Source organism: Fringilla coelebs, assembly GCF_963513975.1.
Source record: "Fringilla coelebs genome assembly, chromosome: 3".
Taxonomy (NCBI): domain Eukaryota; kingdom Metazoa; phylum Chordata; class Aves; order Passeriformes; family Fringillidae; genus Fringilla; species Fringilla coelebs.
Genome location: NC_140030.1, coordinates 60,331,874 through 60,358,548, shown reverse-complemented (window position 1 = coordinate 60,358,548; position 26,675 = coordinate 60,331,874). Strand labels below are relative to the sequence as shown.

Genomic DNA, 26,675 nt, shown 5'->3' with positions numbered 1-26,675 from the left:
AGGATATTCAATAAGACAACCCTTTTTCACCAAGTTCTCTCAAGACAGGAGTAAAATAATGGCAAATACAATTTTACAGCTTACCAACTTCAAGAAGAACCCTATTAAGAAACTCTCATCACTGACAAGAATCACTTTTCAGATCCTATATGTGAATTATTACTCAAAGAGCTGTCATAAATTTTCTTTTTAGTAGTTCTACTTGGCTTTTCTTGACTATGAAATATCAAGTACATACACTACTTGAATTTTGTTTATTGTGCACCCAAAGAACTTGTACCAATTAAGTTACCATCACTGTGACAGCCCTTCAATGAAAAATGTTAGACTAGTTACAATTGAAGAAAAATACTTTTGCCATTCTTATTCAAATAAGCAGCTTCGAATAAAAAAAAAAAATCCTGCCTTTATGCCTTTTAAAACAATCTCTCATCTACACCAGTAAATGGTTTTGCAGTGCATGCCTACTTGTGGAAAGGAAGTTGAAAAAAAATCTGACTACTGCAAAATTCAAAAGAATGAGCAGTAGATGTCACAACAGGGGAAGAAAGATCCTTTAATTACCTGAATCAAAAACAACAAAAAAGGGAAAGGTTCTTTAATAACATGAATTAATAACAAATATTTGTCCAGTTACTCTTGATGACTCCTGATATTCTGAATAGGTTTTAAAATTATAAAGCTTGAGTATGACTTTTTACAAGAGCAAAGAACAAGGGGCAATGGCTTTAAACTGATGTACAGCATGCTTATATTAGATAGAAATTCTTCACTGTGAGAGTAGTGAGGCACTAGAACAGGTTGACCAGAGAAGTTATGGATGCCCCATCCCTGGAAGTGTTCAAGGCCAGGTTGGATGCAGTTTTAAACAGCCTGGTCTAGCGTCCCTGCCCATGGCATGGGAGTTGGAACTAGATGATCTTTAAGGTCTCTTTCAACCCAAACCATTCGATGATTCTGACTGTTCAGCTCTTCCATTATCAAGCAACAAAAAGTCACCATTACTGAAAAGACAGAGAATGAAATTTAGGATCCATTTTTATCAGTTTCAAACCAAATTACCCAAAGATGTGAGTTAAAGATGTGAGGAAAAAAGTCAAGAGTACTTTTAGTTTGACCAGCAGAAAATATCCTTGCACATGGTCAAAACTGCTCAAATTGTATATTCAGAGACTTCTGTAATAAACTGGCTTATCTTATAAACACCTTCTATACCTAAGTTTATTTTATAATTTTCCAACTGTGCTTAAGGAATGCCCATGCATGCCTCACTACAGGTTTGATTACAGTACTCCCATCTTGACTTACTCAGGCTAAAAGTTCCTTAACTTCATAAAGTTGTTTAAATCACTTAAGTGCCTCTAGGTATGTTATAGAGCTCTACTGAAGCAAAGGAATCTAACAGAATACATTCCCCTGAGTAACAAAAGGAAGTACCACACATACAAAGAAAGCAAAGAAAGCACCAATACTTCACAGGAAAAGGTTTCAGCAAAGAAATCATGTCCTCATAGCAAACAAAGGCTACATGTCACCTTTATGGATATAGTGCTCTACTCAAATGCACTACAGTGAAAAAACCACAGCCTATTTAAAAAGGCAAATACATCAAACATCTTATGGATGCATATGGTTTTCAAGTAAATGTGAAAGACTAAATACAATGTGTTGCCTGCAAAGCTACCTGAAATATTTTTCAATGTATCTGTTACCTACGTGAAACATACATCAGCTTCTTCAGTTGCTAGAACCCACAACCTTTCATCACTACAGCAAGCTTTAAACTGGCGTAAGCCAGAACTGCTACTCCAATGCCTGGGCCCCATCTTCTTTCTGTCCCAGTCTCACTGTCTCCTTTGCAAAAGCAAAAATTAAGAGTCACTCCCATGAATCACATCAAAGAATTGGTCTGGGTGTCAGGACAGTTCCTTTCAGTGCACACATTGGCTTATGATGGCTTAATCTACAATAAAAAAGGAAAGTCTTCACTCCAGGTCTGAAACATTTAAAACTTCCTACTGGCAAGATAAAGAAATCAGAGTGTTTCACTTTATATAAAGTCCTTTCAAGTTTCTAAATATGGCTATATTTTGGTAATACATATTTGCATGCTACATTATTTAAATAAGAAATAGAACAGTTCTAGCTGTAAACATAATGCAACTGAAGACTGTACAACAACTTTTTATTCTACAAAAAAACAGCATTTAGAAATTGGTGGTGTAACACATATGTACAGTAGCCAATTTATTCATGTTTGAAAGATATTAACAAAGATAATAGATTCATTAAATGCATTGTTCTATACCACTACCAATCAAATTGTTTAACAACTGTCACCTGGCAATTTACCTAAATCTTCATACTATGAACAACTTGGCACACTGCCAGTCCCAGTTTAGAAGAACAACAGATGAACTTCTAGTTTTCAGGAGGTTTTTAACAAAATGTTTAAAAAGTAAAGCTACTGCCAATATGTGTTTGATTTTGAGTATTTCTGTGGCCTATGACTGAAGCCTTTTCAAACTTAACATATTAAAATGAAATAAAACCCCCTAAGTTCATAAAATATCCTTAGAGCTATTTTGTGCTTTTGGGCTCTCACACAATCAAATCTGCCTGACCAGAACACTACAGGTAGCTGGTGCAGCTGCATCAGTCAAGCTCTTTGAGCCAGAGACTGCCCGTGACAATACATTTACCTTCAACATTGTTCATCGCAATTCCCAAGACACGTTCTGGTAATAAACACATCAGCAAGGTCCATTACAAAGCAGTGGTTATTTAATGCATACCTAATGACTACTACTTGCACAATAGATAATAATTCATTCAAGTCCACTCTTTCCAAGGGCTACCTTCATTAAGCTGTCTGTTTACTATCCACAGTAGAAGTCCCTGAAACTGAAAAATTGAACCATGACACAGCATGAAAAAATACCCCACCATCCAGAGGAAGAGGACTACACTCATTAATAACTTGCTTCTAGGTTCAAAGGCATGCTAATGCTGTACACTCATGTGATGTTTTGATACTTTCACCCCTTTGACGGAAGCAGAAGGGGAAATAAAACTTGCATGCTGATGCATTATTGTTAAAGATCAAAAGTCTAATCTGAGCTAAAAACGTTTCTTTTACCAAAGGGGCATTCATGTAAGAGAATCTACCCTTATTATCTTATTATGCAAGAGGAAAACAACTTTCTTAAAACTGAGTGAAAGGGTGCTTTCAGACACAGAATTTTAACAAAACTTACTTTGAAAGAAGTTGGTGAAATGCACTTGAATGGAACTGAAAATCTGACATCATCCTACAGCTTAACCTTTCCAATTGAAAGGATACACAAGCAGCAAAGTAGGTGAAAAAGGAGAGAATAGCAGTACTAATTTACCTAAGCAGCCAATTCATCTCAACAATTTAAAAAGAGGTTCAACTTCAATGTTATTCCATCAAAACACAACCCCCCAACTCTTATTTCTGTAAAACATGTAGGGTTTTTAGACCAACATCAGCTTACTTTTAATGCAACATTTCTGAGCTTTGAGTCATTAAAATCAATTAACCACAGAGTACTCAAACACTAACACTATCTATCCAGAACACCAAATATATTACAAAATAAAAAATGCAAATACTCATTTAAGTTTTCGCTTCATGCATATCTGCATTTTAAAAAGTAAGCTGGAATACTACTGCATATTCTTATAGTATATATATTCCACCTTCTAGAAGTAGTAAGAACATTGTAACAATGAGCATGAGCAGATAAATAGAAGCTTGAGAGCACTGCAGTGAAATAAGTTTTATCTTACTACCTAAGAAGGTGAAAGACAAATTTTCACAACCTAGTTTCATTTCAATTTTATTGAAGTGCCTACAGTATTCTGTGAGTGCTTGCACATACACAGGCACGCACAGAAAAAGTGGTATCTACAAACAGTTTACACAGATATTTACATACATGTTATTTACACAAACTAGTATGACTGCATGATCTTTGATGTAAAAATCATATGCTTCTTGCACATGTAACTGTTGCATTGGTTTTACAAAAGTAATATAAACCTTTTGCAACAACTGGCTAAGCATATATCATAGCTGATTCCAAGTTTTTAGAGCTTGCAGGTTTTTAAAAAAAATACAATACCTAAAACACTGTTATCAAACAAATATGCTTTATTGGCATCTAAAAACAAAATGCACCCAACATTAAAATGTACTTTTTCATTTTTAAACCCACTGCAGTACGAGGAACAAATCACAAACACTTACTTTAGAGAAAACAGAGACTATAGTGTAGATTTTACAAAATCACTTTTAATCTCTGTGTTATGCTCCTTAAGTAACATGGGCCATTTTTTTTTCTGCCGAATTGTAGGAACATAAAATATCACAGCTTTATCTATACTTTAAAATTCTGCAGCAGCCTAAAAACACGGACAAGATACACCAGCACCTGTTTTCAAGTATAACAATTTTGATAGCCAAACTAAGGGTAGTATCTAAAAATTCCATTTTCTTCCATAGGAAGTCTTTGTTTGACAAGCTGTTAATTTATCATTGTGAAATTAAAAGCAACTGGGGGCAAGTTTATGCTTTACCAAAGAAATAAAATAAAATTTAAAAAAAAACCCAAAAGCAAAAAACATTTACCTACCATGTTCAAATTAAGAACAGTGTTCTATACAAGTCAGTTGTACAGTTATTTAAGTGAAAGATGAACATGAACATCAGATTAACTTAATTCTGGCAGACAAAAGTGAACTGCTACGGTCCAGTCAGCCATTTATCTATTACAGAGAGATGACAACTTTACAAAAGGTATCTTTTACCTACTGAGTGATGATTATGTCCCCTCAGTTTCTGTGCTTTCTACCACTGGTTCACTCTCTATATCAGCTTCTGTGTCACTCTTCTCTTTGTTTATCTCGACAGAAGACGTCAGTTTTTCATAAAGTTCTGGATCATCCTGCACCTGTGCAGTTGGTGGCTGACTTTCTGTCTCTGTATTTTCACCATTTACCTGGGGCATATTATCAGCTTTGCGTTGAGAAGTGGCCCCATCAAAATATTCAAAAACCCGTGGATGTGGAGGCGGGATCCAGTTGTTTGACATTCTGTCTCTTCCAAACCTGTTTCCATTAATTTCTCTGCAAAAATTAAAATCTCTGTCATCCCTATCCCTCTGTCTTTCCCAGGGTCTTCTGCGGTCATCAAAATCTCTGTGAGCATCTTGTTCAAATCCTCTATTCCAAGTGGGACCACTTCTACTATCAAACCTATAGTTTACATGCCGAAACCGCTCTCTGTCTTCATGGAAGCCTTTAGGGCCACCATAAATAGGGAAGGCATGGTGCTCTCTTTCATCATAATCTCCTCTCTGTCCCCAGTGCTTGTCTGAATTGAAACCAAAATGCTCTCTTCGGCCAAGGTTATCTATACCTGGTCTTCCAAAATTTTCTCTCATGTCTATATGTGGTCTAGCAAAGTGTTCTCTTCCATCTACTGGAGGCCTTCCTATACCTTCTCTTGGATCAACTGGTGGTCGTCCAACAGAATCTCTGACATCCACTGGAGATGGTCTGTTAAGATTATCTCGGTTTTCCACCGGAGGAAAGCGATAATCTCTGTCCCCCTCCTGTTGAATGTTATCACCTCCAAGTGGTAGCCTTTTCTCTGGATTAGAAATGTTATCGATATTTTGTCTTCCTGGTGTTCCAAAAGGTCTTTCTGTTTGATTAAAAATATCTCCTGGAGGAAAAGGACCTCGAGGTGGTGGTGGGTGAAGAGATGGATCAAGGATTGCAGGAGGAGGAATAGCACGCTGTGGTGGCATGCCTGGCTGCATTAAAGGAAACCTTGGTCCAGGTGAATGGGGCATTAGGCCTGGACGGATATCTATAAGAGGCATTCCTGGCATTCTTTGATTACTGATATTTAAATGAGGCATGTTTGGAACTACAGCTGGATGCTGCATTGCCAGAAGTCCAGAATTACTTGAAATATTTGGTGGTGGCACTCCTATAAGTCCAGAACTAGTTGAAACATTGGGTGGTGGCATTATGAGAAGCCCAGAGTTGCTTGAAACACTTGGTGGCTGTACTCCTGCCAGAACTCCTGAGCTGCTGGGCACACTGGGTGGCTGCATTCCTGTCAGAAGGCCAGGGCTGCTTGAGACACCAGGTGGATGAACTCCAGCTAGAAGCCCTGAGCTACTTGAGACATTTGGTGGTGGCACTCCAGCCATAAGTCCAGAGCTACTTGAGGCATTAGTTGGCTGAATCCCGCCAGCAAGAGAAGAGCTACTGGAGACAGCAGGTAGCTGCATTCCTCCTGCAAGACCAGAATTGCTGGAAACAGTTGGTGGTTGCACTCCTCCTACAAGTCCAGAGCTGCTTGAAACACTGGGTGGCTGTACTCCCCCTGCAAGCCCAGAGCTACTTGAGACAGTGGATGGTGGCCCTTCTCCAGTAAGCCCAGAATTGCTTGAGACACTGGGTGGCGGCACTCCTCCAACAAGTCCAGAGGTACTTGAGACATCACTTTGCACTGAAATGCAGTGACAAGAAAAACAATTAACAAAAAATATCAGTGTTAACACAAAATGCAGTTTAATCCATGTTCAGGTAATGCATGCAGTGATGATACTGCTGACAAGGTCTGTCCTAGTTTCTACAACTAATATATATTATTTCAATCACATTGGTGATACATAGACAGTATGCCACAGCAATGAATGTCTCTACATGGTAAAGACTGTATAGTAGCTTAAAATTAACAACCCCCAAAGCCATCACCCAATTTATTTATGCAATAAAACTATTAAGATCTTTGATGAAGTTCTATAGATGTTATACTATCCCACCCTCTCCTGCTCCTTCCCATTGCTACTTGTATAATCAAACTGCATTTTTAAGAAGTTTTCTGATGAGTTCCCAGATTCAGCTTTACTTCTTGGGACTCTAAGAAAAACATACTTGAGCATAGGCTGCTAGAAGTCATTGGTCTGATGATGACAAAGATGATTCTCACTCCTTCCCCAAATTAAATTCAGAATGATACCCTACCCAACACAAAACTTCCTCTTCTGTAGTTACTAGCTCAATGGACTATGATTTGCAAAAATCTCTGACTATTATGCTTCGTGTACAGGATCATATCATATAATAAAAACATTTCTTACCAGATCTATTGTTTTCACTGGAAGAAATCTGAAGTTCTGTAAGATGTGGTCCTTTGTCATCTGATTCTGGTTTGTTGATTGGCAGGGGATTAAAAACACTTCCAGCAGATAATGTTGGAGTAGCTAGATTGCTAGTAACTGTGCCAACTGGTAGAACAAGGCCAGTAAAAGGAACATCCTTCATTGTTTCTTGTGCAATTGGTAATGGAGGCTGTACTAAAGCTGTAGAGATATAACAGAAGTGTATCACAGTAATCATACAGTGAAACCTTCAAATTTAGTTTGGTAGAAGTCAGGCTGATAAATCAGAAGAAGTGAAGTTAATTACCCTCACTGGTACATTTTTTGATAATAAATTTTTTATCCTCAATCAGCAATGTAATATTTAGGGTTTTTTCCTAGAGATTATGAGCTACAGGCAAACCTAAGCAATCAGTACTCTAACATATCTTTAAATGTTAAATGAATACTGTTAGAATGCTAAACTAAAATAAATTATTATATATTATTCAGTGACTAAGACCAAATAATTCCAGTAATAGCTACATGCGTTAGAAAGGTCTAAATATTGAACTATGCATACAAATATTTAACAACTTGCAACTTAACTCCATGTCAGGTATAATTTTTCAGTCTACATTATAACCTTAGTAAGACTTTTTCAATGCCTGCTTAAACCACCTAAACAACAACTTCTGTGTTGCTATTTCCCATAACACAGACTTAACTTGCTTTTGATTAAATAACAAGGAATATATAAACAAAGTAAACTTTTCATCACAGACAAACAATTGTTAGAGCACTCAAACTTACGTGTTGGAACAACTGGTGGGACAACAGGTGGTGGGACAACAGGTGGTGGGACAACCGGTGGAACTGGAGGAGGCATATAACCTATACAGAAAAAAATGACAAACGATTACATGAAAAGCAAATAGACTTTTGCAGTAAAAGATTGCCTACATTATTTATCCCAAAAAGTTGTGCCACTGTACACTGGCAAACAACATATTAATAGGAAGAGGCAACAGGGGTTATTGTTTTAAAAACAACCCCATCTTCACTACAGATGATCTGCAGGTACATCTTTAAGTGATATCTACCAGTAGTATCCAAAGAAGAAAATCAAGAGTTTCAAACCTTTCAAAACAAAGGAGATTGATTTTAAGTAATTTTAAATCTTAATTTTTCACAGGGCTAGAAAGCTGTGATCCTTATTCTCAGCAGAATACATTGGTAAAAATAATACCAAGTTAGATAGAAGTAATTTTAATCTAGTATATAATTTAGGAGTCAAAGGCCAACTCACTCAGACAGTAACCAGTAGCTGACAGAAAACTTTGATGTACACAGAGGCACTCTAACTGCCTATGCTCATTACACACTGCATTTCATTTTTACTGACTTACCTGGAGGTGGCTGTGAAGGGTTGAAACTTGCTCTCAAGAAGGGTGGAGGAGGAATTGGGCTATAACCAGGAGGAGGGACAGACATTGTGACCGGAAACGCAGGTGGAACCAAGCTAACAGCAGGCACAGCTGGAGCTACTGGAATCTTTTTTCATGGAAAGAAAAACAAGCAGCTTCAATATTTAAGAGTATTCAAGGACATTAAAAGGGATAAACTGATCTAACTGCAATTGACATCAAGCACTAAATGTACCAAAGGCTTTGTATATATTTCAAACACTGAAGAATTAGATTGCATTCTGAAATGGTACACTATGAACAAACAAGAACACTGGAAGAATCCTATTTTACCTTTACTTCATTCTCACACAGCCAAAAATACAGTCTAGCACTATGTTTATTCAAGAATAAAAATATACCTATCGCAGAGGGGTGAATGCAGAAATGCAGAAAGAGAAAAGGAAGAAAAATATAAATAGTGTAGCAATTTGGGGGCACTTTGAAAACAGTGATTCTAGTGTCTAGAGAAACTTATGTATTTTAGAATAGTACTGGAAAATTAAGTTTAGTGTGCATATTATAAGGCTGATAAAACTGATGAAATTCTGAAAATTATTTCTTATTTCTTGAATTTCTGTTTCAGTTACGCCATTGTGTTACAGTGCATCGTATTTACAAAGATGTAATTAGAAGCAGTATAAATGCAATCTATAATGTATATTTAAACATATACTGATCACAGTGTACATTAGGAGATGGCTGAGATAGGAAGACTGAAGACAATTTTTGCAAAGAAGAAAAAGCCCAGAATTCAATTCAAGTAAGTGCAAATATATTAATATTCATATAATTTTATGTCAGTTCAACAACTGGAAATGTCTATACACATTTAGAAAAACAAAACACTAATAAGTACAAAACTTATTGAGCAACTGCATGAAACTAAAGATTATGAATGGCAACTATTCTAAAATATTTCAGAGATGAACACTAATGGATGCAGGACTTAAATCAAAAATATTTTATCACTTAAACTCAGCATTAAAGTTTACCTGTATTGAATAAGAAGTCTGCCCACCAGTTCTGTGGGGCTTTGGCAAACTCAGACAATACCAACCTGCAGCATAGTGACTGGTTGTGTGTAAGCTTCTGTCTGTGTTGTAATAACGGTACTCTTATCAACTGTAGCACTCTGCGTTGTTTGAGTATTTTCTTTAGCAGCTTCTGAGCTTCTGGCTGTTTCCCACTCTTTAAAAATGATGTATTTTATTATAAAAAGATAATTAATGTATTATTGTTGTTTAGATGTCTTCCTTCTTAAACAATAGATTTGAATCTAGTATCTACATAGATTCATTACAAATAGCCCTCAAACTTATTTTGAAAAGAACGAGTGCAACTATTTATTATTGTGTATTCTACAGAACAAAACATCTTTATCTACCTGCAATGCTGTTTAATTTTGCCTGTATACAAACTGATTTTTCAAAACTTGCCACCTTTTTTTACCAATCATTCTGTTAACAATTTGCAATATAGAGTATGCTCCTGTTTTCTAAAAACTCCTGTAGCCAATATATGTATGTTATCACTTGGCAACTGTACAACGAGAAAGAATCCTGATGTAAAACAAACCTCACCACAACCTCCATTTCTTCCATCTGTCATTTCTTCAAGAATTTTGTACTTTAAGTGTAACATAGTGAATGTATTTCAGTTATGTTACATGTTTTAATTTTTGTCATGTATACTCAATTTTCACTCAAAGCAAGATTGTATTTTGACCTGAAGAATCACTATCACTACTGTGAAAGTCTTAATCTACTATTTATTTCAGTATAATCTGTTTCAAGAAATTACAGTACAAGTAAATCTTTCATACACCTAACAAACTGTTCAACTGGGTTTCAGATTAAGGGCTAACACTACTTGTTTTCCTTTCTCTCTGACTTTATGGAAAAAATACAATAAGGTTCTGCTAAGCTGTGCCTATCAGGACAAGTTCTAATTTCAACTTAAATCTTTTACCAGAATATAAGACTTTCCTAATCACAAGAAGATAACAATTTCTACACAAATTAATATTTCACATACCAGTGCACAAGAAGTTCAAACCTCTTAAAATGTGCTAACCTTTATTAACTGGCCTAAACTAATTATCCTCTGTCACCAGTTCTTCATTGTCATGACAATCAACTAAATCTAAAATTAGTTGATTAAGCTAAAAATAAAATCTAGATTTCATTATTACAGTGCCATTTATATTGTAAACAAAGAGCTAGAAAAATCTAAGCAAATGAAAAAAAGACTATGTATTTCCTAAAAATAGTTTTTCTGAGAATTTGCAATTACCAAAATGAACACATTGTCTATCAGAATTGTTAATGTTTGTACCTGTATTTACTGTTTCCTGGTCAATCATGCCACCTTCAGCAAAGCCCTCCAAATCATCCAATTTCACTTTCTCCCATGGAATATAGGAAACTCCCAGATCCACATCCCAGAATTGCTTGTATTCTGTTTTCACACCTTTATTCAAAGCCCAAGCAATCTGAAAATAAAACCCAATCAGTCTGGTTAAATTGTATAACCTGGGAACAGACTATTTCAGATTATTTCCTTCAAGTTTCTGTCACTGCACATCAATCCTCAGCGTCTATTAATTAAAAGTTTTAACACTGTTTTGATTTTAAATGGACCTACAAGAAGATTACTTGGCCTCTACAACAGTTACATGTATGATTAATTACATGAGAAAGCTTAAATTTGTTCTACATCAATTCTAACACATATATGGGGAAATTAAAAATACAGCATTTCAAGGACTAACCCTAAAGTATCAAGCAGGTAGAAGAAACCCCTATAACATTTAACAAAATACTTATCTCTAAGACTATTATAAAATTTAATATTAAGTGACCCAAATGGTCAGGTAGAGGACTTAGGCTGTATGCACATAAACTATGGACCAGTTGTTTCCTAAAGATCAAGTAATTTTTCCACCTTTCATATTGCTTGTTAGAAGCTGCATTTTATACAGAGAAAAAGCAGTTTACACCTCATTGCTTCATTCTTCTTCTCCACATTGTACATTTGAGTGAACAACTGCTAAAAGACAAACCATCATAGTTGAATTGTACTCTGAAATGGACAGCATCCTTAAGATTGAAATCACCTTACCTTAATAATTTTAGATCCAATTTTATATGACCCAGAACTAAGTTTCTGAAGAGCACGATATGCATCTTGTCTATGTACCATACAGACATAAGCACATCCTCTTGGGGGAATCATCTATGGAAAAACAGCAGTGGTTTTAAAAAGTAGGAAAATCAGTACTTCAGATTATGTAAGAACACTAATTGTATACTAATACTATAGAAAGAAAGGCTTACACTGTAAACAACTGTTACCTTAATTGGCCATATTAACAAGTTTGGGCATTGAGAAAACTTAAGAGTGACACTGGCAGGCTACTTCAATTACAACATTTTCAAGAAGCAGCAGCAAGCTGAAGAATGAGTGTTATAAAAAAATGAAAAATTTGAACAAGGAGCAGACAGGGAGCTACATTACGACAACATCAGAAAAGCAAAGGTTGCTACCTCTTCTTAAGCTCCAGATTCTCTGTGAGCTGAGCAATAACCTCTCACAGAAGAGAAAAACAGTGATTAAAAGTATATTGCATTTTTAAAGGGTAGACTCCTCATTCCTGCATGTGATTTTTTTTCTAACGATTTACTGTATTTATGTATGCACAGCATGTTTTATTTATTGTATGACATAGCACATAACCCTTGCAAGCTTAGGCTAGCTAAATTGTCACGTATGACAATTGCTTACATCCGTTTCAGTCAAAATCTTGGTGTGCTTTTACACTGTTTAAATGCACATAGTAACATAAAAAACAAGTAAGATGAGAGACTGTAAACATATTTTCTAAGAACTGCATTAAGATATACATTGTTATTCTAGGTACTTAAGCTTTGTGGAATGCGTAGGATGAACTATATACAATATGGTTTGCCTTTGAAGTATAACAAACAGGCACTGGGACACGTATAGTTCTTACATTTCTTTCCTTAATTGATAGCCCCTGCAAATCAATATGAGGTTAAAATGTTTGGCTATGGGGCTGGCTTTTTCACTTGTGAAACTTTTTAAAAGATTCTGTAAAGTCACAAAAATAGAAAAACAGTAAAAGTTTGATCTGAAATGAATGAAATTGCACAAGGAGCATTTTGAAACTACTGAAGCAAGAGGAAAACCCAGATTTCTCACATGCAGATGTGCTGTTTTAGGAGAAAAATACTTCCTTATGAAGCTGAATTATAGGGAACTAAGGTACTACTCTAAACACCTGACTCTAAATTACTATAAGTAATGAGAATTCTATGTCCAAATTATAGGCATCTTTTTAATTGCCCCATTTTAGAATAAAGGTTTGTTTACAGTACAATTTCTTTTCTTCTAAATGTTTTATCGAGAAGGATTCAACTTAAGGAATCCTCTGTTTGGAAAGTAACAAAGAACAATGCGGCTACACGTCCATAGGTGTCCTTAGGCCAAGGAAAAATGACACCTGCTCCATGACACATCACTAAACCAGAACAACCATAACGTTTTGGTTAAACCCTGGTTTAAAAACTGCGTAAAGTGCTAGAGCTTTGGAAGAGCCTTTTTACCTTGAAGTGTACTGTCTTTAGTGCTTCAAAACAGAGTAGATCAAAACCAGGTGGCAAATATCATGGCCACAATTTTTAAGTGTGATAGAAAAGTCTCCTAAATACAAGTTTAAGCAGCTGTAAAGAATTCAAAGACATAAGCATTCTTAAGTTTCCAGTCTAACATTTCTGAAAAAGCATAGCAACAGGCTTACTTACATTAATTGACTCTATTTGTCCAAATTCTTCAAACAAGTTTGTTAAATCTTGCTGTGTAGCCTTCTTGTCTACTTGACCTACCCAAAGAGTAGTACTGCAAACTGTCAAGAGACACATTTCCATCAGTCAAAATACTGAATGTTAACTTATGAAATACTCTATAGCATGAATGTAAAAGGTTTTAAAACTACCGAGGAATCACTGTTGAAAACCCAAGAATGGTAAATCTATTACTTACTATATAGAGAGTAAGTACATTAACAGAAATGATAAAAGGTTAAACAACACCAAACATATTCACCACAAGCATTTATTCTTCTTGTTTCATTTTCTTTTAAAGAAAATAGTTGTTTTCATTTAAATAAAACTGTAAAATTCTATAGATTAGCAGCTAGGGCAAACTGAATTATAAATTACTTCTGGAAAAAAAACATTTCTCTTCTACTTTCCATTAAAAAACCCATGCCTTTAGCACTCATGTCAATTTTAACAAAGTAAGACTAAGTTCTAACTGGCTAAAAGTGTATTACAGATTACTGGCTAAAAGTGTATTAGAGGAACTTAATGCAGCAGTATTATGCACTGCATTTTCATCTGAAAATAGCAACAATACTATTCATTTACCATGGGCAAAAATCTGTAAAGAAATTTATCTGAGGCCAATCAGGCTGAAGACACACATGATACTTCTGATTCTTGTCAATTCCAACACAAGCCCAGATCCTGGTCTTCCAAATGTCCACCCATCCTCCTCGCCAAACACAACTACTTGCTGAGTTAAGTGGACATGAGTTAAGACTTCCTTCTCCCATATGTACATGGTTCCAATTCCTCTGTCTTCCAAATATTGCCTAATCTATATGTGCAGCTTGGATTTCTTGGCCTGCCTTATCCTTTACCAAGGAAACGTTCTTTCTTCATCATTATCTTGATACATCACATCTCCTTTCTGTACTAATCTTGGTGTACCAAAATAGAAACCAGAGCTGTGCATTCTGTCAACTGACATTTTTAACTGACATTAGTACTCTGTAGTGCTGAGAATGACCAGCTGTAAGATTTCTCTTGGACAAAACTTGTTCCTCACATGCTTGTAGAGATCCCTTTTGTATCTCATGGTGTTAGGCTCTAGGAAACAACTCTTCACGTCTCAACAGGTAATAGCGGCTGTCACTGAACAAATTTCATGAAGTAGAACACTTGTCAGGTGAATTACTTATTTAATCACTTACCTGCCCCCAAAGTTTCCACACTTCACTTAGCCTACTTAATATCTCCTTTAAATTTCACAGGACCTCAAATGCTGCTGCTGTTCATTAGGTTACTTAACATCTCTGTTTCTCAGCTCCCAACCATTCTGATTATGGCTCCCTGCCTTGTAGACTTCTGGGAGAAATCTATACCATAAAACCAATTTGTCTCTTTTCATGTGAAAAACTAGAGAAGAAGAGGGGGAAAAAAGCGCATCTAAACTGTAACACAGTCCCCAGTTTAAAGTCACCTTGCAATGATATAAAATATTAATGTGACGAGAACAGAACATTCTTTCCTTTACAAAAATGAGTTGTGAGCTGCTTTTTTGCCAGATAAACCATATAGTTCACAAGATAAATGGAAAACTATATCAGAAACAAAATTAAATTCTCATAATACATTCCCTTTAAGCAACCGGGTGGAGGAAGTTATTTTTCTCCTTACTACCTTCCTTTTTTTAGTATGTAAATTCTCTGTGGAAATGAAAGAAGTACACAGCAGCACTCTGCAGAGGCTGAAATACACTTGATTTTTGAATAATTTCTTAAGATACCACCATTATGGTCTGTCTTACACTAGCAAATTCCACCTGCTTTGGTGCTACATTACACTGAAAATCTATTTAAAAAACAATGTAAACGTTTTAAAACCCAGGCCTCTAAGATCTCCATCAAAGTGTTCGAAGTGTGCACCACACACTTTAACGTTTTAACAATTATCAGACTAACTGCTGGACACGTTCAAATGCCAAGTTAAAGACAGCATTAAAGAGAAAAGATTGTAACTTAGAGACAGCCCTTGCTGCTCTCTGTTAAGAAGCATAATCAGTGATGCAAGTGTGACTAAAAACATTAGTAGAAGAGTATGATACTTTTTCTTGTCTAAGATGACATGATGTACCTAAGCTGCAAGAAACATCAGAAATTGAACTTATAAATATATAAGTAGTCAAGATAAATCTTGTTCTGTCAATGAAAACAAAGTCTTTTTTCCATTTAATCCTACATTATTAAAGCACTACAAAGGGGCTACATACCACTTAGTGTTTTTGACCGTACAGGAGGCAATCCCTTTTTCTGACGTTCTTTTTCCCTTTCCCTAGCCCTTCTTTCACTGGAGTATGACCGAGATGACTTTCTCTTCCTTTCTCTTGATCTTGAGCGCGAACGTTTTCTGTGTTTCCGCTTACGAGAACCAGAACGTGATCGAGACCTTCGTTTTCTTGGTGACCTACAAAATACCTAATTTTAGTATGCTGAGTTAAAAAAAAATACTCTGATTTAGTTGTCTTTTAACTATAAACTTTAGGCACTACACAGATATTTCCATTATATTCACTAAAACTGCTTCTGGAAATAGTGCCATTTGGGTGAGGAACAGAACATACACCCTAAAGCAAAACACATTCAAAATGTTCTGTATCTACAGTACCTAATTCTCTGCCACAGAAAGCCTGTCCAGCTGGCTGGTTAGCTATCTCTGTAACCTGAATAGATCTTAAAATTTTCAGTTAAATCACCCACATGGCAAATGAACTGTCATACCAAAAGTCTGCATCTAACACACAAATATTTAATGAACATGTCTTTTCATTGCCAAAAACTGCTTATTATAATTTTGGAAAACACAGAATTAAGACTGACAATCACAAATTGCAACTTTTTTTCAGAAAAACTCCCTTTACTTAATGCAAGGTAATTACAAAACCTTGAACGAGATCTTGAACGAGTTCTTGATCTTGAACGAACAGCTGATTTCTTTTCTTCTTGTTCAAAAATCTCTTCTTCAGCAATATCCTGACCTTCATCTATATCCATGTCCTGAGATCAGACATAAAAGATGTTCAATAACACTTAATAAATTTACTCACAATACATATGACTTGGAATCATGTTAGTTTGTGTTTTCTTTTCAATTTCTATAATAAATTTTTAAATAGTTTTACCTGTTGTTGAATATCCATGGAATCATCTACATTTGCTTCCACTTCTAAAAACTGCTGTTGACTACTCCCTTGTGATGGCGATGCAGAGTGCTCTGAACCAAAATTTCCTTCTTGATTCTCCTCAGGACTTGCCTAAATAACAGTTAATAATATACCGTAAAGCCCCTTGCAATTACAAATGTAATACTATATGAAAATAATATTCCCATTTCTCATTAATATGAAAGCTGTACTGGGTATCAATCTATTTCATTCCTTTTTTATGGCATCATCCTTAAACACAAAACTTTGAAATAACTAATATTTCTGATTACAAAAGATTATTATCTATTTGCTAAATAACAAAACTGCAGTACACACAGAGTAAAAATTTACGGCTTCCAAACAGAAATTCACAGGAAAAACATAGCGAAACGTACCGAAAGACACCCACTTGTCTGCCATGTATATGCATTAATAAATGTTGATACTAACATAATAAAAATATTTGTAATACTAATTGAACAAGTTAAAAAATTTATACTAGGCCTGAACTTTTTTACAGTGAATGATTTCAGACAAGCAATTACTGAAAAATAAGAGAGGAAGCTGCACCATTTGTGTCAACATGGCAATTTCAAGAGATCTAACAAAATAAGCAGATCTGAAAAAACACCAAAATTAATGAATGTGGAATACTCAAGGTGTTGATGATTTGCTAGAGAAAAAGCTATAACAGCCTGTGCATTGCCTGAAAGTATACGTTTGGAAAAAATATCTCTAAGGTACAAATATTCAAGAACTAGAACAAATGAAATTAAAATATTCAGAAATCATATAAGGAACGATTTTGAAAAGCAGTTTAAAATCAATAATCCATTACTGCAGGTAAACATTTCAGTGATCCTCACTATATTTTAGTTTTTAATTAAACAAATCCTACATGTTCTATCTGCCCAGAGAATGACAGGAAGTTAGCAGAATGACTAGTAGTAACAATTTTATCTTTATATTTTTTAAACATCTTACAACAAGTTTGTAAAACAATATTCTACTATAATTCAGTGAATTTATTTGCCTTCTGACAGAATGTTTTGTCTCATTTTCCTTATATTTAATTATTCTTCAACCATCTGTTTCTTGGTCTCAATGCCTACAATTCTTGTTGCTCCTTCTGTTTTTATCTTCTGTCCTCTCCTCCCTTTCCCTCTGCTCCTCATCAGATACCTAATAATTTTGTTTTGTGCTTTATCTTTCCTTCTCTTTCCCTTTGATCTTTCTCAATGAAACTTACACAGGGAAACAAAGAAAATATTCCTCATAACATATTATAGCCATGATAAAGTAGTTCCAGCAGCAGTTTGTATCTTTTAGCTGTTATCACAGTGAAAAAAAAATCCTTTCTTCCATACTGACTAGACAAGAATACCGGATCTAAAGGGAAAAATTCATCAGGTCTTGTAATAGAAAATTAAATAGTAAGAGGAGAGTCAAGTAAATGTTCTACCCATAAATCTATTGTAAACTTTGATTTTGCTGATTTCACAAGGTAGGCATTCAATATTTTTATTTTCATACATCAAAAACTCCTTGAACAGATCATTCCTTGTTTTATTCCTTTACAACATTTTTAGTGCTTAGAAACAGAAATGGCTAGATATCCACCAAGACTCAAAACTATTTAGTCTGCAGCTATGCTGTATATTCTTTTCCATTTACTACACTTCAATGAAAAATGAAAATAAATCAGTAAAATAAAGCAGTAAAGAAACAGTATCTAGTAAAAATTAAATTAATAAAGTCAGAAATTCAAAGCTTAAATGGCATTCTTGATTGAAAGCTGAGCCAAATGGCTCAGGCAGTGAAATAGATTGTTTAGGGAGGTGGTGAGGTCACTATCCCTGGTGGAGTTTAAGAGGTATCTGGATCTTGGCTGGGTGATGTGGTTTAATGGTTCAGTGGCAGTGCTGGTTGACAGCTGGACTTGATGATCTTAAGGTCCCTTCCTACCCTGACTACTCAATGGCTCTATGACTTGGCCTGTGCACAGCTTGAACTAAAGTCTCCAACAGATGTTTCTTAAGTTTGTGATCCCTTGTCTTTTCTTTCAATCTGAGATTTCTATTTTCCTGTGAAACTAGATCCAAATACTGCACACGAAGTCTGCTTCATACCTGGCCAGCATCAAGGCAAAATAGTTTTGTTTGTTTTGGTTTGTTTTTTTTTTTTAAATGGGATCAGGAGGGAAAAAGAACATTTAAGTATGGAGGACTAATCTCAGTAGAAATAAGCCCAGTTACTTCAGTGTAGAAAGGACACAATTCATATAGTTAAGAGGAACCTTGGGTTATCTCAAGCACTAGTTCTTAATGAATAATTTCTCAGGAAATATGTGACTATACTTTAGCTCAGATTCTTCAACAGAATTATTTCATCAGTCAAGACATAAAACCTGGGGAAATTAAAGCTACCCACAGTCTCTATTCTGTCCTCCCCTCAGAGACAGGAGCATAATCACTCAATTGCTCACCTTATTCCTTCTGCAAGCATGGGAAAGCTTTTTTTTTCCCCATGTAAAGAGCTGAACAACCAAAGCACAGTCATGGCTAACTCACCTAATGAGCACTCTTTCCTAAGAGAAACAAACTGCACTCCCCACACATTTGGTTGTGGGTTTTCTTCTGCTTTAAGCATTTACCCCACTTACTCGGCAAGTTTCTGTAACATGGTCAGCTGGTGATAAAGACTTTAATTATATGAAAACTGTCAGTAACAACACAATTTTTGTATCCTGGAATATTCTTTTTTTAATCAGAGAAGAACATAAATTACTACAATAGCCACAAGGTGGAGTTCTTACCTTTTGAGGCTGCTGCTGCTCCAGAAGCTGTTGTCTGAGATGTTCTAAATTTTGCTGCTGTAGCTGTTCAGCTAGTTGGTGAAAAAGTGAGTTGTTCACAGATTCTGGTACTAATGGCCTAAAATGAAATAACTTAAATTAAAAAAAAAAAAAGCCTACAGTTTTTCTGTTTTTTTTAAACAGTTAGTAAATAGATCTTCACAACTAGGTTTCAAGTTTAACTAAAATGTAAAATAATGAGGACAATGGAGTTAGTTCCATCTTCTAATATCATCACTATTCCATCAACTGTATAAATGTAACTATAAAAAAACAAAGAACATGCTAACTTTATCCTAAAGTCAAAACATATTCTGGAATACAGACTTATAGTAAAATGTGTATGTTAATTCAAAAAACTGTCTTTTCTCTTCCTACTGTTTTAGTGTACTTATGCTCTGAAATAAGTATTTTCCTTACTTAATCCTAATTTTCAACTAGCATCAGGCAAATTTTAGCATTTTCCATAAGAAACATAGCTTAGTCTTACAATTGGGAAGAGGGAGTTTCCTTTTTAGGCTCTTCATTTTGTTCAGATTCTTCCCCAAAGTCAAACCTGTCCATCAGCTTCTAGGAGAAAACAAAATAACCATTACTGAACACTCCTTATATGTCCCTTTATCTATATTTCCTTTTCCTTAGGAAGATGCTCTCATTTCTCAACTTTAAAAAAAAAAAAACAACTGCTTGGCAAATAACCTGAATAGAAAATTAAGTGTCATACTGCTATTGTTACCAAACTCTTGACTGCATCAAATTTTGGCCTAGTTTTCCTGAGTTCTGCTGCAACAAGTACAACCACATGTTCTTTTCCACAGTAACTAGAGCTACTTTGGAGTAAAGCTTACATAAAGATTAATTTTTTATAATGGTACCTTTAATTAGAAGAAATTACTACAAAGAGGCCTACTATTCAATCCTTTGGTAATCATACCAATCATATCAATCTGCTCATATCAAGAGAAGACCTACAGCTTGATTACTTCACAAAGAATTACTGTATTTTCACACACACATCATTTAGACAACCTGAATTCCTTCAAAGATACTGCTCCTTGAAGTTGAAAAAAACTTCTCAGTAGACTGCAAAAAAAAATCAAAGCAAGCAGTTTTCATGTAAGAGGAATAATCGTTCTAATGGATAAAAAGAAAGATATATGACAAGAAGAAAAACTTGGATAAACTTCCTCTGTTATCTGTGAAGATGTCTACATGGAGTTCTGCTTAAACAAAAAAGTTTGCCTCTTAATTTTAAAAGATTCAGAAGTATTTTAACAGCACCTTACTTTTGAAGAGAAAAACTAAGGAACAAGCATAAAGAAATGCAACTGATGTTATTTATCAGTGAGATTGCCTTTTTTCACTGTTTAATGAAAGAACCATGCTATTAAAGCCATGTCCATGCATCGTTACACACCTTGGAAGTTTTCTGAAAAGCAGAGCTAATGCTATTCTACTAATCAGCATAACTTCCTCTCAAACCTTAATCTCAGAAGAAAAAAACCAAGAGGATGAGAATGTATGGCAGTAATTATGAAATACTAAGGCAAAAACATCTTCACCAAAAAGCCATGATGATTCAGTACTCCATTTTCTTTCTCAAGATGCTCTATTTACTCTCAATTACTGGAGTCCAGTAAGAAGAACAAAGCATAAGCTAACTAGAAGATCGATCAATCACTGATCAATCAAGAAATTTTAGAACCACTTTTCCCAATATGATATTTATGAGAAAGCAGGACTGCATATGTCTCTGAGAAAACACAGTAGAAACACAGACCATCCAGCTTATGTGGGATGGGATGTTAAAACCCAGAACAACTTTCACCATATATATCTAATCCATTTACAGCAAGGTGACCACCTTTTTTGTTTGTATTATAGAATATTTTCCAGTGAGTGACTTATAAAATGCTGCTGCTCTGAAAAAAACTGTGCATTTCAGAAAAACAACCTCAAACTTAAAACACTATTAATCATCATGTATCTTCCATCATGACAAAGTAGAAGGGAAAATAACAGAATATGTACTGTTTAAATGGCTGAAAAAATAAATAAGTAGAAACTAGTCACCAGTTCATGACAAACAAAACAAACATTTAGATTAGCCAAGGCCAGAGAAAACAAGATAACCTCCAGCCAAGACAGGTAAATGTGCAGCATGATTTTTGCTTACATTTGGTTTAAGTAACATTGTACATACTGAAGCAAAAAATCTGAACTGAAATATCTTGATTTTTACATAGTTTATAGAAGAATACTTTCTACAGTGAAGTAATAGAAATTAAATCAAATTAAATACTAGGATACCAAGTTTAATGTTACACACACATGCATATAAAAGGTGCAGAACCTTCCCTTATGCTACATGTTACTTTAACTATGTAAGAATAAAATGTGTTCAGAAAAAGCAACAGAAAGGAATAAAGACATGAAAACAGGTTTTTATTAGAAATGAAACTAATTTTTTCGTAAGAATCAGGATATTCTATTTGGAAATTAAAATAAAAGGAGTAGGGTAAATCCATAGGTAATGTTGATAATTTTTTTTTTAATAATGTAATACAAGTATTTGGTTCTATAGCAAGATCAGAAAACATGCACATTTGATGTTGCCGAAAGAATTTTTCACATAATGCAGATTATTTTGCACGATTAAGTAACACAAGATACTACAGACTGAAGAGACTGAGAAAAAAGGATTGGAGGAACTGCCAAATAGTTTTTTTAATAAAAGATAAATACTTATGCATTCATCAAAATTATTTTCTTGCACTATTTATTATTTGTCATCCAATTCACAAACATGATGTTATGGAGGGAAAACTATGCTTCACAGTTTCCTTTGGATCACAATACTAATAAATGTTTGGGTTTTTTTTTCATAAAAGCTGCCCTTTCTTTTATGTCTGTATGCAAACACCTCATCAGGATGCGAATTCCTTCAATTTGCTTCAATTTAAGTTGTCCAGAATTCAAGACATCCACACCTACAAATAAACCAATCCATGGAAATGCTGGAATTCAGGTTGCAGAATAATGCCGTACTATAAAATACTTTCTGTATGTAAATATTACAGCAGTCCCTATTAACTGATGCATTCATTCCCTGGGATCACGCCCTTCTCAAGTTGATGGTTACAGCTGTGGTATAGCAGAGTACAGGCCATTCTTTTCCTGGCTTATTTTTACAGCTGCATTACTTTCAATAAAAAGAGAATATCTGAGTGAAGAATAAAAAAGGGGTTTTTTCTTTTTCAACTTCCTTATTCTTACTATTTATTCACTCCAGGACAATCCTACAGAGATTATGTACACACAAACTATTTCTTCCAAAGACAATAGAACAATGCTTATTTATTTAATTCTTTAGTTAGTTAGTTATAACTCTTTGAGCAGAAGTTCTTCCTTTTCTTTATTATAGGTATTATACTATTATGACTGCAATTGCCTGCATGGTTGTTGCTACCTGACATGCAATAATATCAGTATTCTTAGATTCCTGCATTCTGATTTTGTTTGTAGTTTGGTTCGGGGGTCTTAGCCTCTTTTTTGGGGGGGGAGGGGGCAGATGGGTTGTTGGTGTTTGGTTTTTTCTTGGTTGGTTTTGGGTTGTTTGCAATGAAAGTTACTTTACCTAAAGGCTTATTTATTCACTTACATCACTTTGTGGCAAAGATTAAAGTTTTCTTGGCACATACTTTATAATGCAAGAAAATTACAATTCCAACTTTTTACTCTTCTGAGAGTATTAATTCCTGCATATTTTCCATTTATTACCTTGTAAGAAACAATTTTCATTGGTGTGCAACAAAGGGTGTGGAAACATATGGCTTAACTTTGCTACATCATAAATCAAATCCATTACCATATTCAAAAACCTTTATGGGTCTCTTCCAACACTAGATATTATACAATAGGCTATTTAGCCCTAAACTCATATAAAACTAATATTTTCATTTACACTACTGTCTAGACATTGTTTTTTATTTTTAAGCTGTATCACTTTATAGTATATTAAGGCATTTTTAAAATGTCCAAAGTCAAACAATAAAATCCAAAAGAATTTCTCACATATACTTAAATAAAAAATACTTCTTCAATTTTCAATTATTCTACTTCTACCTTATTAAAAGAGACACTCTGTTCCAGTGGATTAAGTGTGTTAGCAGCAGCAGCTGCAGCTGTGAGTTGTGCTGTGAGGGCCTGTAACTGGACGACAAGACCAGCATCCAGAGCTTGAAGTAGTGAAGGCTGAGGTTTCTGCTGCTGTATCTGCAGCGTCTGTATCAACTGCTGAAGCTAAAAGAGAAAAGATAAAAAATACATTGAACAAGATTTTTTTAAAAACAAGAAAACAAAGTACAAAATAGACTGTTCCCCTTCCACTTAAAAAAAACACTCCCAGGAATGAAGTATCATCTAACCTATGGCTATTATTTTGTCTTTAATTTGTTTTCATTTACAGCAAATTTTGTTCCCACTTACTGGCTAATTTGTTTTCTGGGGCTGATAAGATAGGCAGATGCTTCTTCTTCCTAACTTGCTCTGACAGGTTGCATGATGATGCCAGTCACCACTCAGGATTTCCTGCTTTCTAGTGTTCCCCCTCTTCTGTTTCTCCAGTTTGATTCCTTTTGACCTGAAAAAAATCTGTTAGCCTATTCCAGCTTCCTAAGGGCCCACCTATATTAGGATAATCTGTGTTCTGTAACAGCATTTGTACAGAGAAAAGAACTGCACTGTGGCAAGCTCCACTTTATGCCAGTGCAACCTCCCTCATAGGGAGAGCTTGCACCCGTGTCTCTGCAAAAGTCACAAGTGAAATCTCATGTGTGAAACTCAGGTGTGGTCTGATAGAAGCAATTCTCCTGCCATGTTAACAAAACATCAAAAGCCAGTGAACAAACCAATCACTTGGTCTATCTTGATGTCCTTACTTCAAATTCCCATCTGTATATAATCTTTTAGAGAAGCTGTCCTAATGAGGAAATAAAAGACTTTCTCATGTGGAGATCAATTTATCTGTTGAATGGGGATGCTCCCACAAAATGGTGCAATTTGCCTTCAGAAAAAATATTAACTCTATTGAAAGAAGCTCTCCTAAACCACTGTGGAATTAGAGGAAGCAGTTCTTTGACATTCCTCAAGATAAATCTCTAAAGTCTTATCTTTAGATATTTGTGGAAAAAAGGCTGAGCAAATTCAGGTAGTTCAAACTTGCTGACATAAGTCCCTGATTACCCTTATCTTCAATATTCCAACCCCTTATAAGTTTCCCCACTAAACTCTTAAAGTGTTCAATCCCTCCCTTCTTACTAGCCTCACTAGAAACTTCAGAAACTGAATTTCTTTTCCACGATGCATCAAAAATGTGTGACCCTTTTTCAAGATAGTTTTAGAGTTACTTTCTGATAATGTGAAACCCTTTTCCCTATTCTTTTAAAAACATTTATACAGATTTCTTATACAGCAGAGCCTCTGAAAAGGCTTCAATTGTTGCTCTACCTCAGCAGGAGCTTTCCCTGATTACTGCAATAGGCAAAGCTGAAGAGTTCTCCCTTCATCCCCTTTTGTCTCATACAGCTGGTCCAGCCTGTGCATTGCTCTCAGTAGGAAGGAATCAAACTGAAGAGGCAGAGGTGGAGGCCCTAGAATGGAAAAATCCTGGGTGGGCACCATTCTTGCTGTTTTCACATTCTTGCTGGTCACATCTTTCTTAGTCAGCCCTCTCTTATGTCTAGACTCTCAATTTACCTGCACACATTCTCACCTATAAAACACAACTGTAGGATTAAATCAAGGTCTTTGGAGCTGGGGAGTTGGGGAGAGGCTGTGGCAGAAGGACTGGTTTGGAGAACAAGAAGAAAAGAGACGGACAGGATGTAAGTAAATATCACAGTTCCTCTACCAATCCTAGACATCTGCATGTACATATTTATTGTGTGCCCAGTCTGTCTCTTCTCTTCTGCTTAAGACTATTTTGAGCTAAATATCCAAATGTTATTTCTTTGTGATCCGCTGTCTTTAAAATTTTAATTCCCTTCTCATCTTCATTTTTTCCTCTTGCTTTCCTTTTTTTATATTCTCTAAGCAACAACCTTTAAAATTACCTCACTGACTTTCCACATATTTACCATTCTCATTTCATATCCTTTGCTTTTTTAAGAGCTAATCCACTATATTTCCTTCGTATTTCTCAAAGTATCCCACAAACTCATTTTGCTCTGCTTTTCAGTTTCTTCCAGTGTAATCAGATAAAAATATTCCCTCCACTTGACTTCTGAACAATTACAGACAACTCTAGCTAGCTAAATACTGTAAAACATTCTCCCTAAGTAAAGTTGTTATTGCCAGGACCAGAGTTTTCACTGGCCGCTGCTTCTTATTCATTTGCGTGAGATTTTTGTTTAGTATGCCAGCAGGTAAAACAACCTCAGTCCAAATAAAAATCATAATGACAAAGTTATGCAGGTGCCATAGCTCTAGAACAGCCTGAAAAATTATCTACATTTTTACAGAAAGACAATTGTGTGTGCTTAACTTATGTAACCACAGGTTATGAGGACAAGCAGTTCATGTGATGCTGGAAATCAAGATATTTTTGGAGTTGAGCACTTAAAGATTGAAGAACATAGCAACTTCCAAAATCTTATTTTTGAATGCTACAAAATAAAATCTATGTTTAGCTGATGGAAAGATAAAAAATGGAATCAATACACAGTACACTTCCTGAAGAAGTTTGCTGCCATTCTGTAATTCTGTACAATGTTTAGCTTTTCTTCAGGCATCAAACAGAGACATATGCTTTAACTGGCATTCTGTTTCATATCTATATCCATGTCTACATCTATATCTATTTTTGCTCTTGATTTAGTCATCTGCAATAGATCTGTATTTGTCATCTATATAGACAAGCATGTATTACACACCATCTTATTTGAAATCACCTTCTGAGACCTTTACATCTTTAAAAGTCCTGGCTTTAAACAGGGCTGCCTACAAAAAGTAATATGGAGTTTTAATTGACCTGGAACTTACTTGTGATGAACAACCTCATGGGAAAGTTAACATGGACACCGGATATAAAGACATGAAAGCATTCCTTACCTGTACCTTAAA

General features: G+C 35.2%; 1 protein-coding gene across 2 annotated transcripts in view; it reads right to left on the bottom strand.

The window, feature by feature from the left end:
• Window positions 1-26,675, bottom strand: part of SCAF8 (SR-related CTD associated factor 8) — an 88,237-nt gene that overhangs the window by 31,847 nt on the left and 29,715 nt on the right. The window contains exons 7-20 of one of the 2 annotated variants that reach the window (XM_084203535.1): window positions 23,679-23,855; window positions 20,044-20,123; window positions 19,515-19,632; window positions 16,676-16,807; window positions 16,438-16,550; window positions 15,767-15,960; window positions 13,477-13,577; window positions 11,774-11,887; window positions 10,988-11,144; window positions 9,711-9,841; window positions 8,594-8,738; window positions 7,998-8,078; window positions 7,185-7,406; window positions 4,834-6,550 (exon numbers count right to left, since the gene is read on the bottom strand). In XM_084203535.1, coding sequence (XP_084059661.1) covers window positions 4,848-6,550; window positions 7,185-7,406; window positions 7,998-8,078; window positions 8,594-8,738; window positions 9,711-9,841; window positions 10,988-11,144; window positions 11,774-11,887; window positions 13,477-13,577; window positions 15,767-15,960; window positions 16,438-16,550; window positions 16,676-16,807; window positions 19,515-19,632; window positions 20,044-20,123; window positions 23,679-23,855 — 3,468 coding nt within the window. In that variant the 3' untranslated portion in view covers window positions 4,834-4,847. Of the gene's footprint in view, window positions 1-4,216; window positions 6,551-7,184; window positions 7,407-7,997; window positions 8,079-8,593; window positions 8,739-9,710; window positions 9,842-10,987; window positions 11,145-11,773; window positions 11,888-13,476; window positions 13,578-15,766; window positions 15,961-16,437; window positions 16,551-16,675; window positions 16,808-19,514; window positions 19,633-20,043; window positions 20,124-23,678; window positions 23,856-26,675 lie in introns of those variants that run through there. The other variant, XM_084203534.1, reaches the window with a different exon arrangement.